Source organism: Cladophialophora psammophila, assembly GCF_000585535.1.
Source record: "Cladophialophora psammophila CBS 110553 chromosome Unknown aczJe-supercont1.18, whole genome shotgun sequence".
In the NCBI taxonomy this organism is placed as follows: Eukaryota; Fungi; Ascomycota; class Eurotiomycetes; order Chaetothyriales; family Herpotrichiellaceae; genus Cladophialophora; species Cladophialophora psammophila.
In genome coordinates, this window is record NW_006912939.1 from 561,371 (window position 1) to 580,772 (window position 19,402).

General features: G+C 50.2%; 7 protein-coding genes across 7 annotated transcripts; 4 read left to right on the plus strand and 3 right to left on the minus strand.

Moving 5' to 3' along the window:
- Positions 1–764: 764 nt before the first annotated feature.
- A1O5_10104 (uncharacterized protein) lies at positions 765–7,789 on the minus strand (the record flags this gene model as incomplete). The annotated part of the gene is made up of 7 exons (XM_007750682.1): positions 765–2,876; positions 2,926–3,207; positions 3,259–4,387; positions 4,480–5,124; positions 5,178–6,742; positions 6,777–7,578; positions 7,653–7,789. The coding sequence occupies 7 exons, from the start codon at positions 7,787–7,789 to the stop codon at positions 765–767; spliced, it is 6,672 nt and encodes a 2,223-aa protein (XP_007748872.1).
- A 566-nt stretch (positions 7,790–8,355) lies between these two features.
- Positions 8,356–9,458, plus strand: A1O5_10105 (actin-like protein 2/3 complex subunit 2; the record flags this gene model as incomplete). The annotated part of the gene is made up of 3 exons (XM_007750683.1): positions 8,356–9,085; positions 9,161–9,310; positions 9,379–9,458. The coding sequence occupies 3 exons, from the start codon at positions 8,356–8,358 to the stop codon at positions 9,456–9,458; spliced, it is 960 nt and encodes a 319-aa protein (XP_007748873.1).
- Positions 9,459–9,656: 198 nt separating this feature from the next.
- On the minus strand, positions 9,657–11,211 carry A1O5_10106 (uncharacterized protein; the record flags this gene model as incomplete). The annotated part of the gene is made up of 2 exons (XM_007750684.1): positions 9,657–10,843; positions 10,893–11,211. The coding sequence occupies 2 exons, from the start codon at positions 11,209–11,211 to the stop codon at positions 9,657–9,659; spliced, it is 1,506 nt and encodes a 501-aa protein (XP_007748874.1).
- A 472-nt stretch (positions 11,212–11,683) lies between these two features.
- A1O5_10107 (cysteine synthase A) lies at positions 11,684–13,010 on the plus strand (the record flags this gene model as incomplete). Its single annotated transcript, XM_007750685.1, has 2 exons — positions 11,684–12,776; positions 12,838–13,010. The coding sequence occupies 2 exons, from the start codon at positions 11,684–11,686 to the stop codon at positions 13,008–13,010; spliced, it is 1,266 nt and encodes a 421-aa protein (XP_007748875.1).
- Positions 13,011–13,031: 21 nt separating this feature from the next.
- Positions 13,032–14,825, minus strand: A1O5_10108 (uncharacterized protein; the record flags this gene model as incomplete). Its single annotated transcript, XM_007750686.1, has 1 exon — positions 13,032–14,825. The coding sequence occupies one exon, from the start codon at positions 14,823–14,825 to the stop codon at positions 13,032–13,034; it is 1,794 nt and encodes a 597-aa protein (XP_007748876.1).
- A 232-nt stretch (positions 14,826–15,057) lies between these two features.
- A1O5_10109 (uncharacterized protein) lies at positions 15,058–16,650 on the plus strand (the record flags this gene model as incomplete). Its single annotated transcript, XM_007750687.1, has 2 exons — positions 15,058–15,142; positions 15,191–16,650. The coding sequence occupies 2 exons, from the start codon at positions 15,058–15,060 to the stop codon at positions 16,648–16,650; spliced, it is 1,545 nt and encodes a 514-aa protein (XP_007748877.1).
- An 838-nt stretch (positions 16,651–17,488) lies between these two features.
- Positions 17,489–19,132, plus strand: A1O5_10110 (uncharacterized protein; the record flags this gene model as incomplete). Its single annotated transcript, XM_007750688.1, has 1 exon — positions 17,489–19,132. One exon carries the CDS (start codon positions 17,489–17,491, stop codon positions 19,130–19,132), a length of 1,644 nt encoding a protein of 547 aa, XP_007748878.1.
- Positions 19,133–19,402: the final 270 nt, after the last annotated feature.

Genomic DNA, 19,402 nt, shown 5'->3' on the forward strand with positions numbered 1-19,402 from the left:
CCATCATACGTCCTGGACTGAGCGCGATATTTCAGCTGCCAAGGGACTGCCGTGCCTAAGCCCCTCGGTTCAAAGTCTCAGTCTGAACAAGGCAGCCAAGGCTTGCCGAGTAATTCTGTCGCTGCAGGGCTGGTTCGTTCCCTATGCAGGCCCAACCCAGCCCCTTCGTGTTTCTCGTGGTACTCAGAAGCTCTGTCACGTACCTCGTACTGTGACGAACTTTTTGGTTGTACCTGCGGATATCTCCGACTTGTCGCTTGAGCTTGAAGTGCCATCCTCCCTATTCAGATACTTGTCGAGTCATTGGTGCCATGAAAGCAGTCATTTACAAGACCCAAAGGGGTACCAATATAGGTCGAAAATGGTACTTGCGAGCTAGGTATTACATGTTGGTCTAGTTCTACCACCGGAGGGAAGGTTAGCCGATCACATGACTATGTGTCTCTGGTGTTGTGAATGGCGGGTTAGCCAAGACATACCCAGTATAAAGACCGTCACGCCAAGTCCTCGGCCGAAGGTCGCGACAGCCCCTGTCTGCGCCTGTCAAGCCCTATGTAACTTACTAGACAGTATACTCGGTATAGTCAGACAGGTCCCCAAAGGCCCTTTAAATCCACTTTACAAGCGTCGTCACCATCAGATAGATTTCCACATTCTCAGTCAATCAATAATATTTCAGACCACACCGGTCGGAATCAATGCAGTGTTCCCCTGTGCGCTCACCAGCCATTGATCTCCAACATCGCCTAGAACGCCTGTTTTGCTTAGCATAGGTGGACAACTTTCTTGGGGAGGATGTCGAACAATCCCGAGTCCTGATTCTCAGCGCCCTGCATGATGCCGTGAATATAGCACTCCCCAAGATGCCGATAACACCGGGGAAATTCCTTGCTCTCGTCAATAACAAACGGAACTGCACTGCCGGAGAACAAAGTGACAAGGCTGCCCACCCGCGCTGCGCCGGGCACAATTCCCACATATCCATTTGTAGTGACGCATACCTTTGCGTCAACAAACCTCGCCGCAAATTCCTGGGCAGTAAAGAGATAATCCCACATCTTCCGCCTCAATTCCTGTGGACGGAATAGAAACTGCTTCATCTTGGCAATGGCCGGAATCTTTAGCATTTCGGCATTCCAGTCCGTGTTGTTGTCGTTGCCCATCTGCAGGTACTCGGCCAAAGCCTGGTAAGAGACGCGGAAATCAACTTTGTCCCAACTTCCAGATGGTTGATGCAGGGCGTCTCCGATGGGGACTTTCCAAACCAGATCTTGCGGGTTGCCTTTAGTCGGATATGTGCGGATGGATTCGATGACGCTGAAGACCTCTTTTAAGTATCTAATTCGGTCTGCTGCAGCAAATGAGGTCTGCCCTACCCGGGTGATCCGGTCGACAAAATAAGCGGTGGCGGTCAATATAGCACCGTTTTTTAGCGACACCCTGATATCATTCTCCAGATGAGAACCCGCGGTAAAGAACCCGGATTTGCTCTTCCAAGTGGTGATAGTTTTGGGATACGTAGTCGTCACCCAATTCGGCACCCACGAGGGAAAACGGGCACGAGATTCCAAATCAATGACACCTGCATGATATAAGAGCTCCATGCCTTTCGCACGTCGGACAAAAACCTCCGCATATCTGCGCACGACTGCCTCAAGCGGTGCCACGTAGTCTGGATCAAAGCCTGAATCATCTGCATCGCAAGCCAACCCGAAAAAGGCAAAGAGTTTGTCGCGTCGACGTGAGCATTCAGTGTGCTCGAAGTCCTCGAACAATGTGAGCAACTCTCGCTGGGCAGCGTCGGCGACCTGGCGGCGATATGCGCGCCTCAACTTCCCTAGGCTTAATACAGGCGCCATAGTCTTAGAAACCGACTTCATGAGGGCGAGCTTTGACTTGTCTGCTTTTGTTGCGCACAAGGTGGCCGGCACATAAATATCATCCCACTGAAAGCTTCGGTTGCCGCACAACAAGATGATATGCGGTGCAAGAACGAGCTCCTGGACAATCCAGACCCTCCGAAACCAATCGCGTCCGAAAAACTTGGTTATAGCCTCCCACACCGGACTTTCCGTCGAAGGGAACCACACCGTGGCAGCTTGATTTGAGGGCTCGGTTGATTTTTTGATTGCACAGAGGCAATCTATCGCAGCATTGCTCTGGTCTGCTTCATTCCCTAACCAGGCGCACACACGCAGGGCTGATTTGTAGATATTTGACATCAAGCGCACTTGGTGACCTTTCTCTACATCATTCTCCTGATCGATGCAGATAGCATCCGCCCATAATAGGACGGACCGTTTTTCTTCTCGCAAACGCTTTAGGGCGAAGTATAGCGAAGCAGTAATCCTTAAGGCGTAATCTCCGATGCTGAGGACGAAGGGTTTCAAGCTGTTGCCCCAGACGTAGGACAGGGCCGTAAATGGATATCTTGACTTGGTTAGTTCAAGGGACACCCTCTTCAGCTCCCCTTTCAGTTCTTCCTTCCCATGTCCTGGATGAAGCCTCAACAAGCGTATGAAGGAACCTTTTTCGAGAGGTTTATAGGTGTACTTGCGTTCCTCGTGCTGGAGCATTCGTCGAGCCCACAGCTCGCCCGAATCTCGGAAATATGACGTGAAAAAATGGAAAGAGTCTCTGAATGAACGGGTGAAGAAGCCCATTTCAAAGTGTTTGAATAAGAGATGGGGTGAAGCAAGGTGAATTTTGGCGGTATAGGAGTCATTCTGCGCATATATCTGGATTCCACCAGAGGCGTACATGCTCCACGGGTCTACGAAGAACGATGCACTAGCGGTTGATTGCATATCGAAAACCCTAGCAAGGATCATGACTTGTGAAGGGCGCTTGTCCTCGGGGACTCGATGCCTACGGATCTGGATAGATTGATTAGCATCTAATCGACACGATGGTGTACGAGCTTACCATTTCCATCTCTTCTGCACTCATCGTAAACGATGAATCTTGCCCGCCGTTTGTAGTCTTTACCAAAATGTGGTAACAAGGGTAGTTGCCATTCCTCCTCCACCCGGAACCTGACTGAATGAGGAATTCCGTCATTGCTGATCCATCGGAAAATGTGAACGTGGTCATAGACTGCTTCCCTGTTTCAAAAGGTGCATATCCAGCCCAGTGGCGGTGTTGACTGGTCCATTGGGTGTACGGATCATATTTCCTTCCAAGATACTTCTCGAGGAGTTTGGAAACCTGGTCCCATTAGCGAGAGCTGTTTCTTCTGTGGCTGTTGAAATCACTCACATAAAGCTCTCCAAGAAATTCAGTGTAAATGCCGATCTTGTTAGTTGGCTCAACCGCGAGAAAGACGGTACAGTCTCCTGACTGGGAAATTTGCGCTCTTCCAGGAAGTACCATCCCTTCGGATGGTCGATTTGAGAAAGTTTCCGCGGGCAATTCCTCGCAGTTTGGGACAAAGACGATGGTAGAGTTGACAATTCTTGGGCGTTCAAAACTTTCAATATCACGAGAATCGGAGGTAAGCATTGATTTACGCTTCCGTCTTGAGTGTCGTCCTCGAGTCCTGACATACTCTCTCATTCTTGGAGCATCATCAAGGGCGACATAATTCGGCCGGCTTGACGAGCTTCCCTTAGGTGGTGTTGGGCTGGTTGGCCTCGACTGAGAGACGATGTGTTCAGCATTCACTGACAGCTTTGTTGAAGCTGTCTGTCCGGTTTGTTGCCTGTTCGAGGCTAGATTGTCTGTAGAGTTGAAATCCAGAAGATCCTCTTCGCTTTGCCCTGGAGATTTATCCTCGTCAAAGTCGCTCTCGGCCTCGTCATCGGCAATAATTTTCAACGTTGCTTTCTCGTCTTCCTGCTGTTCTTCATTTCCCCCAACCCATACTTCATGGAATCTGCGGGGAGTCTCGGAACCTTGAGGTCCTTCCACGTTTACCGAGACCTGTACATTCATTTCGTCTCCCTCATCTTTATTTCCATCTTTTGTGGCCGGATATGACGCGACTTCATCTCCCAATGGCTTCTTTCCTCTCGTCTTTGCAACACCTCGGCGGTCGAGAGCATCCTCGATAAGAGAGGCCATCTCTTGGCTCAAAATAAAATATATCAGCGCCACATGCTCCGGAATCTCGCAGAAGGCAGCTAGTTGCTCTGCTAATTCCAGAGGGGGGCAAGATAAATTATGCCCATCTCTGAGGTATATCCTAAGCGCATTGGTTCCTACTGGGGCAACAAGCAACGCTTGTAGACCATCGTCAGTGAACAGGCTTTCTTGATGGGCAATGCCCGATGCAGGACTGATTGTCTCGACGCTCCATCCTAGGAGTATCCTGTCCGCGTGCCAAACTTCCACATTCTCCAAACGGTGCAGAATCTCTTGCCTTCTTGGTACGGACTCAGGCATCAGGCTATTTCAGGACAGATGGTTAGTCAAAACCCCTGCACAGAAATCAAACACAATAACTAATTTTCTCTCGAGAAGCCTAACGAAGAGACTTACCGGTCGAAAAACTTGGCCTTTCCACGGTATGATATGTCAGTCTCCTCACCTGGTGCTTTACCTCCACGAATTTTATGGCTTTCTTTCGCGACCTCAGACAGCACTCTATTTTGTAAATTCAGTATACTTATCAGTCGCTTGATTGCCTGCACATCTTCCACTTTGAAAGCCAGTAAAGATACTACGCCCTGAAAGCACTGCCGAAGGCGCGGTTGATCGGCGATGTACCATTCGGATTCTCTCATGCCGGAGGAGAGCTCGTCAAAGCCTCTATCGGAGCCACCTCCTTCATCAAGCGGAAAGATTCTGAGAGCGAGAAGACTCTGTATTGCGTTCGTAACTTCCATAGATACCGAGTCCGGCAAAATTCTGTTGAGCTCTTTGAAGATGTCAGTGATATGCGACAGAGAAGTGAAAGATGTGATTGCCCTGGCTTCCGATATCAAAGTCTCGAGTTCGGCATCTTTGACTTTGAGGTATTTTACAAAGAGTATTCTGTGGTCTGGATGGATTTTGCTGAGCTCATGGGACTGTGTAAGGCATCCAGGACCTATCCACACGCAATTGCTTAGCGTGACCCAACGTGGACAAGCATTGGTAGAGGAGCTCGGTATGTAAACGTGATTGTTCTGCTGGAACTCATCACTGCTATTGGTGAATATTTGCTTCTCTTGTAGTGGGATCGATAGGCAACGTACCACACAAGGGTCGGATTATCATCACATCGACTCTGAATTTTATCGTATAGCCAACGAACGGACTCGACTGAGACTTCACGGCCTTGAATGCTCCTGAGGATGCCGAGATAGGTGTTAAGATCATCATTGACGGTTACTCCGAACACTTTTAGAAAAGTCCATCTGGGATCCTGCGGGTTTGGAATGTCAAGAACTGGTTGAAGGAAGGAGTATTCCGAGCGGAAATTCTCTGGCATAAAGTATCCCGTAGATGTAGTTTCCAACTTATGCCGTTCGCCATCACGACAAAGGACGAAAATTGATGCCAACTGAGATCGCAGATTTGAAGGCAGATTTTGGGGGAAATGCCGAGAGTATATAGACCAATTCTCCTTCAGAAGCACTAAAAGTGGCCGGGAATGGTGCTTGTCAAGAACATAGCGAAAGTCCTCTGACAGCTCTGGGTTGATGACGTTGCTAGAATCCTTGACAAGACGGGGGATCTTCCACATGCCAAGTTGTTCGTTCAGCCAAGCTCTCCACAGCGGAAGATCGTCTGAAGCGATTTCTTTGTCATAGCTCCTGTGCAAGAAAGGAAACATTCCGTTGTTTCTATCCAGATATCGAGATGCCGAGTAATGCTCATCCGTATCGACATACACCTCCCATGAACGATGTAGTGCTCCCGTCCTTGTGGCGACCCAAAACTGAATCTGGTTGGTTGGTTTCTTCCACCCTGACTTGAAGAGATAGAGTGCTTGGGATGATAGCTCAGATCGGGGGGGCGCTGGCTCTGGGAGCTGGTGTGAGTGCTTCTCCAAAATCAATTCTTGGACAGCAGGGATAGAAATCGGCTTGACTCGGAGGTTTGTGTATAGTCGTTCACAATCGCGATCGTTTTGGATGTCTCGGTGAACCTCAAATACCTCAATCCCTGGTGGAATTGGATGATCCATTCTGTTCTCTGGAAAGAATATTGTGCCTGAGGATGCTGCCACCCGGCGTCCGTCACTCAACAGAATAAGGGGGAGGTCGGATATTTCTCGTTCGAAATTAGAAATTAATGGAAGCAGGACCCTCGCTATATTGGAGTGCCACGCTTCGGGCATGGTAGCATTGCAGGTTGAGAGAAAGTCTTTGAGGTCCTCAAGAAACTCTTTTCCAGACAGCGTCGTGACCCCAATGTCCATAAGACGCTTGCTATCGGCCTCCGAGTACTTGTGCGACAAGTATTTTGATTTCGTTGTTGCGCTTAAAACCATGGGCATGTTGCTATCGTCTCTAAATTGTTTCGGTACATATCTGACCATGTTCGGCGTCTTCAGCTGTCCATCTTCACATTCGAGGGCAGCACTTTCACGAAGCTTGTCCGTGAGTGAGCTGCGGAACTTCCAGAAGAAGTCAAATGTATACATGTTTCCCGGTAAGTATCGAGGCCAGGTATATCGAAACGACGTGTCATGGAAATGGCGAACATCTTCTAAGAATGCATCCAGAATAGCTTCGCGAAGTGCGTTGTTCCATCGGGACGAGCTGTCGATGTTCTCGCGATTCGCGATGAGCAGAAAGTCGGCGTGAATGAGAAACTGTCATTGAGTTAGTAACTGGGCAAGGCAGTACACCTGAGTGCCCTATACTTGCAGTGAAACCATAATCGCATATCGGGAGAAATGCATAGACCTGCTGTGGCTCGAGAGTGGTCTCTTGAGTAACGATTTCCGGATATGCCAACAAAACAGCGGACTTCTCGCGCCCGCCGCGTTTCTGCTCGTACGGCAGGGAATTGGCAATATGCTGACGGACCAAGTAAGTCACTGACTTATCATCGCAGCTCAAAGTTGTCGTACGCCGAGCTTCATCACTAGTTTGAATATCACTCCGACACAGAATGCTTGACCACGTTGGGGTATCTGGAGGCGAGGCTGTAATGGAGATTTGCTTCAAATTCCTCAGGAATAATAAGTATCTGGGGTCCATTGATCTCATTTCGTTGAGCAAATCAGTCTGGTCACAGCCGTCACGTAGCTGTAACATTACAGAGGTGAACCCAGGAATTAGCTCCGCAGGAAATGTGTCCCATACAGGCGTAATCATCCCAAGGTCTGTTTTCGTCCTGTCGAACTTGAATGAATAGTAGCCGGAGGATATCGAGACGACGTCGGCGATTTTGAACACGGATTTGAAGCCGATCCCCTTTTCACCAATTTGATTTCCAGAGTTGGACTTTGTACTCCGGCCAACTCTACAGAGTGCCTCGACGTCGCGCCGAGCGAATCCTGTCTCATTGTAATCTAGGCGGAGGCGACCATTCCAGTAGCTGATCAGCATTTCGGGTGTCAATGCATCGTATGAACAGTCATCAGCATTTTGTATCAGTTCCACTAAAAAGTGGGTTGACTTTTCGTAGAGCCCTTCGGCGAGGCTGGGATAAGATAGAGTTAGCCGTGTGTTTTCTGTGTGCTTCAGCCGGACAGATGTAAAGAATAGGTAAATTACATCGAAATAGATGCCTCGAGGTCCTCACGGTTAGCGTTTGAGAAGGTCTTTTCTCCATCATCGACAAATCCCCGATTTCTCCGTATTTGCTTGATGTGGTCTTCTGCCTCTTCACGGGAACGAGGTTTCTCAGCCATTTAATGTGGAAACGGAGCCGAATATTATGTTACAATTGATTCATGGATGAGGCTACAGCCAAGTCAATGTTGAAGCAACACGGTGAAGGAGGAAGGCGTCATAAGCCATGGGTATGTTGAGGCAGACGTGACAAGGCAGCCAGGCGACAGCCTTATGGTCGCATAGCCGTTGCATGAGCCGCACTAGGATATGCGCCCACAGTTTAAGCGCCATACTCGGGCGACAGTCTTCATAATGTGTTAGAAAGGCTTCAACATGTACTCGATAAAGGTGCATAAAGAGCAATATCTATATAGTGAGGCGGATGAGTTCGAGGACGAGACCGAGTACAGAACAGAAAGTTTAAAAGGCTGCAGCCTCGTCTTTTAGCGCCAAGGAATTCCGCCGCTGACATGGGCGCCTCCCCGCACTGGTACATTGCACTGTCAGCCACCGCAGCTTCGCGCACGAGCACAACTCATTGACTGCACTAGCTGGTCGAAATCCTGAGAAACCCCGAGCCCAAGTCCAAATCTTCCCTCTCCGTTTGATCGCTGCCGGCCAGCAGCCCACTCCTTCTCTTGCAATGCTCCTCCTCGACTATCAGAATGTCCTCATCCAGTCCCTTCTGACCGAACGCTTCTCCGGCGCCCCTCCTACATCCATTGACCAGGTCGTCTCGGACTTCGACGGCGTCGCGTTCCACATCTCGACCCCTTCGAGCAAAACACAGATTCTCATTTCCCTCTCTATCAAATGCTACCGCGAGTTGTTGCAATATGGCGCCGAGCAAGTCCTGCAGAGGGAATATGGGAACTATATCACGAACACGGAGGCGGGGTATGATTTCAGTATTCTGATTGACCTAGAAAACTTGCCGCCGACTGCGGAAGAGAAAGAGGAGTTGGTGAGGAGGATCAGTCTGCTAAAGAGGAACGTCATGGCTGCGCCCTTCGAGAAGGCGTTTGACGAATTCGCTCAGCTGGCAGAGGAAGCGAGCAAATATACCTCAGAATCTGCACCGCAAGGCGTCAAGGAAGGTGGCGAGGTAATGTCGATCCATTACCGCGAGGAAGAAGCCATTTATATCAAGGCCAGCCATGATCGAGTCACCGTCATATTTTCGACAATGTTCACGGATGCCGTGGATAGGATCTTTGCCAAAGTGTTCTTGCAGGAGTTTGTAGATGCAAGACGGAGAGCCATTCAGAATGCGCCGCAGGTACTATTCCGCAGCGATCCGCCATTGGAGCTGCAGGGATTAAGGGGAGTCGGGAAGACGGGCGAGATGGGTGAAATGGGCTTTATTACATTCGGTATGCCACTTGTGCCGCTGCTCTCTCCGTGATGATGGAGACCTCTTCAAAGGCGCGAGGCTAATGCATTGTCAGTATTATTCCCTCGACATCTCACACGTCAGCGAAGAGACGAGGTCATTTCCCACATCCAGACCTTCCGGGACTATTTCCACTACCACATCAAAGCCTCCAAGGCGTACATCCACTCAAGAATGAGGCGTCGGACGGCAGACTTCTTGCAGGGTAAGCAATCCTGAACCAGGAGTGGTTGTAGTATCGAAAGCCCTCGAACTAACAAATGCGCTTTTTAGTTCTCAATCGTGCCAGACCGGAGACGGAAGAACGCGAGAGGAAGACAGCAAGTGGCAGGACTTTCAGAGTCCAAGGTTGAGCTCTTCCGGAGCCTACGACTTGGAACGAGATGATGCTGGACGAGCATGATCGGGAAAACTTGGTCTGCAGACAGGACTCGTTCAACTAGAACAACTCTAGACTTTTCGCCATCCGAAAGAGCTTGTTGCGCGCCCCCTACTTCTTGGCTTGCTCGAGTCCCTCTAACTTCTCTCGGAGCCTAGTGTGTGCATTTTCGCTATACAGTAGTCATCACGCTAGCATTGGAATACCATGCCAACATGGGATTCTCCCCATTTCTAACCTCCGTCTGCTCCACCAACGCCCAACTCTCCAAAAATTGCCTGTGACTCGTCACTCGTGTCAACTTGCCCGTGATAGCTCTATAGATATCCTCCATCATCGTGAAGTCGGTTGGGAAGAAGATGTCGAAGTAGCCCTGGTGCACGAAGGGCGTGGAGACCTGCACGTTGCGTCGCTTGTAGCGCGTTTGGACGACAGGGGCGTTGAGGCCCGGGACGGCGTCGGGGAGGTAGTCGAAATCGGAGAGCACGAGGCGGTGGGCCGGGAAGTATCGGTTGAGGATGTCGAAGAACTCGAGCAGGCGCGTCGGGATGTATTCTGGCTTGGTGAGGTTGGGCGACAAGGGCAGGGAATGCCGGAGCTGGCGCAGGAGTCTGGGATATTGGGAGATTGGAGTCACAATCGGGGAGCGGGCAGCGATCTCTCTCACGCGGAGGTACCGCAGTGCCAGAGAGTCGAGATTGCGGTCGTAGAACTCGAAGAATTCTCCGTCTTCGTCGATCAGGACGCTGCCTTGCAACGGCTGTTCTGTTTCGGGATCGTACCTCAGGCAGTCATGGGCGAAGTTGTCGATGACTTCGAGGGCGAGGAAAAAACAAGGTGAGTGGATGTATTCCTTCCAGTCAAAAATTGATCGATGGAGAATCTGTACGTGATCCAGGTGATCTGCTGCATAGGGTGACCGTCGCAGGCTGGTCAATTGTAACTCGGCCAGCGCGGAGGATATCTCAATGATATTGAACTGGGTCCGACTGTAAACTTCCGGCTCGTATTCGTAGATGTAATCGAGTATATTTCGCATCAGGGTTCCGTTCCCTGCCCCCATCTCGTATATGATCAAGTCGTGGTATGGAAAAAGGGTCATTTTGTAGTTCGTGACCAGATACCTCGCAATAGCTTCGCCATAATACGGCCGGAACAGTTCGGTGGGGGTATGCCAAAGTTGTCGAGTCTCATCCGGCTCAATCTCGTCCAGAGCATCTTCAAATTCGACGTAGCTCAAGTCCACCAGGCGATTGAACTCGGCGCCGTCCTTGATAGAGGCAAAATCAAAGGGTTTTCCGGCATTGAAGATCGTCGCATGCTTCGTAAAGTAGCCGTAGTTGGGATTGTACAGGCTGTCTGCATTCTGTCAGTAGAAGACTTCCAAAATGTCCCGCTTTATCCTCACCATCGATAAACTCCCTCGTCAGCATTTTGACCCTCCGTGGCCGCTGGGTCCTGTGCCGCAGATCGTGTGCAGAGACCATGGGGTATTCCTTGAGCTGTCGCGACATGTCCTTGGGGAAGGCATCGATCCTCTGCTGCCACGTGCTGCCTCCTCCCGCATCATCTCGCTTGCGACGAAGTGCATATGTTCGACGTTGTTGAACTGGCCCGATTGAAGATTGAAGAGACGGTTGTCTGCGAGCGCATTGCTGTCGAAGGCAATTCCGCGATGGTCTCGTGAACAGTTGTTGAAAGATGCGCGCGATGGCCGGTGAGTCCATCAGAAGTTTGAAAAATCGGACAAAAATAATAACAATAATAACAGGGCATAGAGCGCTGGGACTATCCAGCAAGTACTGAGATCCCCGAACGCCGCTGACTGAAACTGGGAGGAACGGCGATACAGCCACAACCTGGTCAATGGAAATGAAATCAAATGCGGAGTAGGTCTGAAGATCCGTTTCGGGAATAGTGCAAGTACAGCGGATCATTGAGCTCCGAGCTTTCAATAATTCTGGGAGCCGATATATCGCCCAAAATCGACTTGATCAGTCTCAATACTCTGCATTTAGGCCACGAGATGTAACATTTGCTTCATGATTAGACATTGGGAGGAAGTTGCCGGTTACTTGCCATAATTGACAGCACTCTCCAGCAGAAGCAGTAAAATTGTCCGTCTGCGATCCAAAGACTAGCTATATCAACCCAAGGAATACGTCCTCTTTCAAAAGCTGCAAGAATCAGAGTTCTCCTATGCAATGGGCAGACCGTCCTCATTTTGTAATCGGCATCGCTTCTGGCCTCGCTATTGCTATCGTCATTGATCAGCTCCGTCAGTTCTACCGCAGCTATACCTCGTCCTACAAGTTTCAGCAGCTTCCTTACTCCCAACACAAGCCCGATGAGACCATAAGTTCAAAAGAAGCGAACCAAATATCCCCCCCACCCATCGGCACCGGCATAGAATCGACGATAGGCTCCACGCCTCTCATTATCATTCCCTCGCTTTCAAGCTTTACGGGATGCACCATTCTCGCCAAATGCGAACACCTCAATGGTGCTGGTGGCTCACCCAAGGACCGGGTTGCATTGTCAATCCTCACGCGAGCAGAAAGTCAGGGTCTCCTCACGCCTCATAGTGGAGACACCGTCTACGAGGGAACGGTTGGATCAACAGGGATATCTCTTGCAACTCTGTGCCGCGCAAAGGGGTATCTCGCCCACATTTGCATGCCCAACGACCAATCTCATGAGAAATCCAACCTCTTGTTAAAGCTCGGTGCGGTTGTGGAAAGAGTCCCGCCCGCGCCAATAGTGGACCAGCAGCATTTCGTGAACCGCGCCCGCAATCTCGCGCGAGAACATACGGAAAACCCGGAGAAGAGGGGGAGGGGCTACTTTGCCAACCAGTTTGAAACAGAAGCAAATTGGCGAGCTCATTACGAAGGCACAGGTCCAGAGATATATGTTCAATGCCAGGGCAATATCGATGCATTTACCGCAGGTGCGGGAACGGGAGGAACGATTTCAGGCGTGGCTACCTATCTGAAGGAAAAGCTGCCGGATGTTCAAGTTGTGCTTGCGGACCCTCAAGGTTCAGGTTTGTACAATAAAATCAAACACGGCGTCATGTTCCACTCGCTAGAGAAGGAGGGGACACGAAGAAGAGATCAAGTTGATACGATTGTGGAGGGAATCGGTTTGACTCGCTCAACGCTGAATTTCGAGCAGGGGAGAGGGTTGATTGACGAGGCCGTCAAAGTGAATGATCAGCAGGCGATGAATATGGCGAGGCTGTTGGTTGAGAGGGATGGTATCTTTGTGGGGAGTAGTAGCGCAGTTAATTGTAAGTTCTTTCCCATTCTGCCCCATGTTTCTCGCTCAGCTGACTGATCTCCGACACATAGGTGTTGCTGCTTTGCAAACCGCACTCAAACTAGGTCCCGGTCACACGGTCGTCACGATTCTGTGCGACTCTGGTATGCGCCATCTCTCCAAGTTCTGGGCACGGATAGGTGAGATTGGAGGAGAAGCACGCACAACCATCGAGGATATCCTTGAGAGCAGAAAGTTGGATTGAAGCGTCCCGGTGACAACTCTTCTATCTTCGACCAGACAGCTCTTCATCGGAATCGGGCTCCACTTTGATAAATGGAGCGCTTGGCGGCAACTCTCCCTGCTGCCTATGTTCCTTCCGGCACACACCAGATGGTTGTGGCCCAGTATTTGTCCGCTTTCTTGGTGCGGTAGGTGATGTTTGAACCGAACTCCGGAGAGCTGCCAACCAGATTTCGGCCAATTTATCTCCTATCTCGCTATGGTTGCGATGTTTAAAATGCGACCGAAGCGCACCAATATCTCGTTTTGGGTTCTGACAAAGCTCCTCCAGGGCGTCTAATTCCTTCTGCGACCATTTCCTTGAATCATGATCGAGATGACCTGGTCGTGTTCGATGTCTGTCGTAAACATCGTTGAGAGCAATTCCAGTTTTGTGTGTTCGAAGGGCTCGGCACTCGGCAATCTCATTGAAGGACAGCCCTGCGCCGTCATGTAGTTCAACCAAGGTCTTGAAATCGGAAAGGGTGAGTCTCGGCGGACGGGCCGTCTTAATGCTGTATGCCACATACAAGTGGATGTACTCCAGATCATGCACGTCGTCGTCATCTATTTTGCCCCTGTCATAATCTTTTGCCAATTGAGCCCAGTGCTTGAAGACACCTGCCCTCCCGGCCCACTTGCGAGAGCAATAAAAACAAGCTCCTTTCCTCATCCGCAAGATCTGCTCGTCGTCCTCGTTTTTCCTTTTGGCCATTCTTTGCTCCTCGTCTTCCCCTTCCGACACTGCCTCGCTGTCAGGGCTGTGTTCTTTTGCATCCTGGCGATTGGAAAATTCTTCTTGAAGCGGATCCACTGACTCGGCTCGACCGTATCGCCTCTCGAGAGCTTGACGCGCGGTTCTCTTGGTTGACCGGTTACTACTGCACTTCCAAAGAGACTTGGAAGCTGTCGGGGAGGCAGTCCGTTGGACTTCCAAGGCAGAAAGAGGGACAGACGCCATCTTGGACAGCGAAACAGATCTGGGCAGTTCTGAAGGGACGAGATCTGTCGGGATTCGCCAGGCTGGCTCGATATGGGCTTGAACAGCGACATTTCTGGCTCTTTGCATAATTTTCAACACCTCCGGCCCAAGCTTGGGTCCAAACTTCTCAAGGATAGCATTTTCATCCACCTCATCGTTAAGATCTTCAAATGGAAGTAGCGTATCTGTGGTCTCAGGCTTAGGCGATTCTTGAAATTGAACTTCGAACAAAGAATCAGGACTTGTTGACCTGTCTGGCCGATTTTGCCCTCCGAATAGCGAGTCATTGTCGGAGTCGACTAAGCTGGATTGGACGGTATTCTGACTTTGCTGAGAATCAGAAGGTGTAATGTAAGCCTCGCGAGCATGGAAAGGAACAAATAGCTCTTCGTCGCTGTCCACTGTTCCCATTCCTTGGTCGTCATCTGCCATGGCAGCATTCTCGGCGATTTCCTCGATGCTCATGATGACATCGTCAGCGCCTTCGTCAAAGTAGCCGCCTTCACCCTCTTCAACCTTGGACATTGCTCTCAACAACGATTTTCCTTTGGTATTGTGCGCGCCCCCTGGATCTGTCTCATTTTCCATTGACTGCACATGGCCGTTATTGACTACTATTGACATAGTCTCCATATCTATTTCGTCACCGACACCAGAAAAGTCGTGAGAGTACTTTTCGAAGATCGATTCGAAACGCGATTTCAGTAAGAGGTCATTAGTTAGCCGTCTGTTGTTCAGCTCGTTGTCAAGGCTAGGGCCGGAGGATCGGCTGGCGAACAGGGAGAGACGCGGTCTTTTGCGAAATGGTTCGTCCATCATGAGGGTATGTGTTCAACAGTGAGGTCAGAGCAGGCATTAAAGGTGGATGATGGTGGTGTTGGGAGGAGGGCTGGGAGGGGTATTGCGTCGCCAAAAGTAAAATGGAAATTCCGCAGTCGCGTCGCGTGTTTTCAACCAGTGCCAGCAACGTCATCTTGCGCTTCAACTTATTCTCGGTTTCACTGCCACTCACGATTTCCACATCGCCGCCGTAACAGTAACAGCAGAGATGTATTGCCAGAAATGTCGACAGCCCGTTCGCTTTGATAGCTCTTTGGAGAATATCAATCCGGCCTCGTTTGACCTGCTCGTTGGTCCGTCAGCTCCCGCTTCTCGTCTGCCTAATACTGACTGTCACACAGCATCTACGGGCAAGTCTCAATTGAGCAGTTTGACCTCTACCATTTCTCGCATGAACTATCCGCAGGAAAGGAAAGATCTCTATCACCGCGTCTCTACCCAAGCGAACTCCCCGGTCTACAAGAGATCTATTGTAGCGCCAAAGGACGAGACCCTTCTTTCCCGTCGCCATGACCTACTAAACGGCAACACCGACATGTCTTTCATTGAAATCACACAGTCACAAGTCGCTCTGACCGACAAGGAGCACAACAACCGAAAAAGCCAAAGCCAGAATGTGAAAACAAATGGTTCTGATGTTGTTCCTGTGAAAGACACCCGGATGTCCGCCAGGAAGAATCAGGTCGAAGACCTCTTTGCTATCCTCTCGTCCCATTCAGATATCGATCATCCCATGTGTCAAGAATGCACTTCCCTGATGCTGTCCCAATATACCACACGCCTAGGCAGCGCTAACAGAGAAAGAGACGCCTACGCTGGCTTTCTCAAATCCACCCAAAATATCTCTTCTGAAGTTCGGAGGCCCTCGGACGCAAAAAAGGCTGGTGGGACTATCTACGAGCAACTCCAATCCACCGAAGCCGAAATTAGCAAAGCCAATACCGAGATTGCGGCTTTGGAGGAACAGTTGCAACATGAGGAATTGGAGCAACAAGCGTACTGGAATTCCCGAAACTCAGTCGATGACAGTTTATACCACACTACGACGCACTTATCATTCCTAAGAGAGAAACAACTCCATGATTTTCGCCAGCTTGAGCGTCTTCAGCGCACAAATGTTTACAACGACACCTTTTGTATCGGCCATGACGGCTACTTTGGCACGATAAACGGCCTACGTCTGGGTCGTCTACCTAATCAAAATGTTGACTGGTCTGAGATCAACGCTGCATGGGGTCAAACCTTGTTGCTTCTAGCCACTGTCGCAGAAAGACTTAAATTCACGTTCCAGGGCTACCGTCTGCGACCTCAAGGCAGCACATCCCGAATAGAAAAGCTTGAGTATCTCCAACAACCTCCTGACGTGCAAAGACAGCAGACAACGGGCCGCGACGGAGGTCTACACTCTGCTGCGGCAAACCCTGAACCCAAGGTCACCCCTCTGGAACTGTTCAGCAGCGGCGATATGGCCATCGGACGCCTTTTGAACCATCGGCGGTTTGACGGTGGAATGGTGGCGTTTCTCGACTGCTTAGCTCAGCTTGGGAAATATGTCGAGAGGACTTCAAGCGTCGATCTCAATTCGAAACCATCCATGAGGAATGCGACACTATGGAACCCACCATCCAAAAGGGTGTTACCGTATGCGATACAGGGTGACAAAATTGGGGACGTTTCGATCAAGCTCGGGGTCGGTTTCCACCAGGATGAAAACTTCACCAAAGCTTGTAAATATGCCTTGACTTGTTGCAAGTTCCTCCTGGCCCATGTCAGCAACCTGGAAAGTCAGAAGGAAGTATGACCCTTGTACGACCCTTACCACGCAACTGCCCTAGGTCGGCCAGATCTGAAGCCAGACAAATTACCCGCGAGGACTGAGTTGGTCTCAAAATCAAACCTCAACCATGGGTTCTTGCAGTGAAGAAACCGACATTGGGACAAGCATTCAAAGAAGCCTTTCGGCGACCAAAACGGACCCATCACAGCCGGTGGTGGTCTATGTCCGCAGGATGCAATTCAAAGCGGGAAAGCTTGGGATGAGAGCTTTTGAGACTAGCCATTTCGAGTCCGCCAAAACACCCTCGTGATAGGTCACAGCAATTACGCTTGATGGTAGCGAGGATACGCTCGTTGGGGTGCGATCCAGCCCCTTTCATCACCTAACGACTGACTAATGAGAGATCCGGATACGGTAGTAGTTCGAGAAGAAGGCTTGATACCAAACGTCAGTCAAGGATGGCATGGCATGGCATTTGAGGCACGATGCAGTAGTTGAGTAATCGCCCGCTCCTCTGCATCAGGTAAGCCACAAGGGTCTTTTACACCAAAAACACCGCATCGCCCAATCTCAGAATGGATGGTTACAGCATCCTTCCTCCATTTGCGGCCGTTACCACCTCGAGCCATTTCACCCTCAAAACTTTGCAGGACTTGAACTTGAGCAGCAAAATGAACCGCTTTCACCCCGCTCGATTGTACACAATGCGAATTCTGTCCTTTTCGCACTCTGGGCAACGCCATTACTCTATATTTGCGCTTGCCCTGTGCCATGATCTATTGACGCGATCAAGTTGCTTTTTAGGTGGTTCGATTTCTGCCAGTACTTGTTCTCGCAGCTGACCCGTTCTTCCTCCCTCGCCATGGCGCAAATGACCCATTCCACCATCCGTGAGCTTCGCTTTGTTACTGTCAGTGGCCAGAAGTCTCATCCGACTACGGACAAGAAGGAGCGCAGCTCGGTGCGCGCCTTCGTGATGCGAGATTATCTGAGACAAAAGAGCGATCCCACATCCAAGTTTACCCCTGCAAACGTTGGCGATCGCATCACTTCCCACATATCACGATTTCGATCCGCCAGACCTTCTTCAGCAGCGAAGCCCAGGAAGCGGAGAATGGTAGCAACTCATGATCGCAGGTCCGGGGCAAAGCCCAGAAGTCAACGGTTACTTATCCCAGCATTTCCTGGTTCGAACGATGAACTCTCAACGGTTTCACGGCTCCACGATCTGGACGCGCTGGATCCTTTCGGTACGCTGAACGTTGATCTTGCGGAACCGCAAACACAAAGTCTTCTTCAGTACTATCAGACTTCTTTCTGGGCCAACTCATTTGCCTGCAATCCCGAGGCGAGATGGATTTCAGTGGCACTAATGGATCCAGCAATCATCCACGCGACACTTAGTTTAGTAGCAATCCATAGAAGAGACTGTTTCTCGATCGATCTGAATAAGGTTTACTTCAAGCACCGAGGCGAAGCCATGCAGATTGTTGCGCAAAGACTGAGCAATCTGCAAAAATCTCTGAGCGATGAGACCATTGGGGCAGTTGCACTTCTTTCTAGTTCTGACAACCACTTTGACTGGCCATCAGAGGCTCAAACCACGCATTCACAAGGACTAGGCCATTTGATTGCCATGCGTGGTGGCATGGAGACTTTAAACTCGAACAGACACATCCAGAGAGTGGTCGGATGGGCAGACTTGCTGCAATCCGCGATGCACGGTACAAAACTTCGAGTCCAGATGCCAACCGCGGTAGAGGAAGCATCAACCGAGGACTTGGTTCCGAACATTGACAGTAAAGAGAAGCAAAATTTATCACCGGGCATTGTCCTACAAGATCTCACCCGAAGCGTTGGCGATTGGCTTCGACAGCTCCGCATTTTATCCTCTCTGAAGACCGTCTTACTCCGAGATCGCCAACAGCACTTGTGTCGGACCTTTAGCAATCTACTTTGGAAGCTCGAGTATTCAATATTGGATCCTCGGCAGAAATCAGCGACTGTCGCTGTTCACAATCAACGTGGTACACTTCCTGAGCATAAGCTGATGCCAAATGTGGTTGGCATCGCTACGCTGATATTCTCATATCTGACTCTTCGAGATCTTGCAGCTCCCATTCTCTATGTCAGGCTGAGTAGACGTCTGAGAGCTTATCTATCAACAATGATGACACCTCCGCGAAGACCTCAAAAACACACGGAGCCGGCTCGAAATGAGGATCAGCTCCTGGTTGATGATTTTCTGGGCGAAAGCGGGCTCGCTATTCTCTTGTGGTCGCTTTATCTCGGTTGGCGTGGATCACAAAGCGACGTAAAGAACCGGATATGGTTTACGGATCAAGTCGCGCAGCTTTGCTGGAGGCATGGAATCTTGTCGTACGAGTCGATCAGTGAGAAGATCCAAACTGTGATTCCCCAAGCCCAGACATTGCTGGACATTCGGGAGGAGTTCTGGGACCAGGTGGAAGATGTTATATGGTCTGAGATGATCTCTCTATACTAGTATCATGACACCACCGAATTTGTATGAAGGAATATCGTGTGTTGCTCAGGAGAAACCGAACAGTTTTCGATTGACCCTCAGGGGCGCCTCCTTATGCGCTGTCGCTGACTAAGAGCCACTTTACGCGCTTCACCCGCGAACTGTGCACCTCGTCCTCCTCACTCCACCCTTTGGATTTCCACGCGTACATCTGTCGCGTCATGACTGTGCGATGAACTGGAATCTCAACCTCATTATTCTTCTTATCGTAGCCCTTTCTTTTTGCACTTA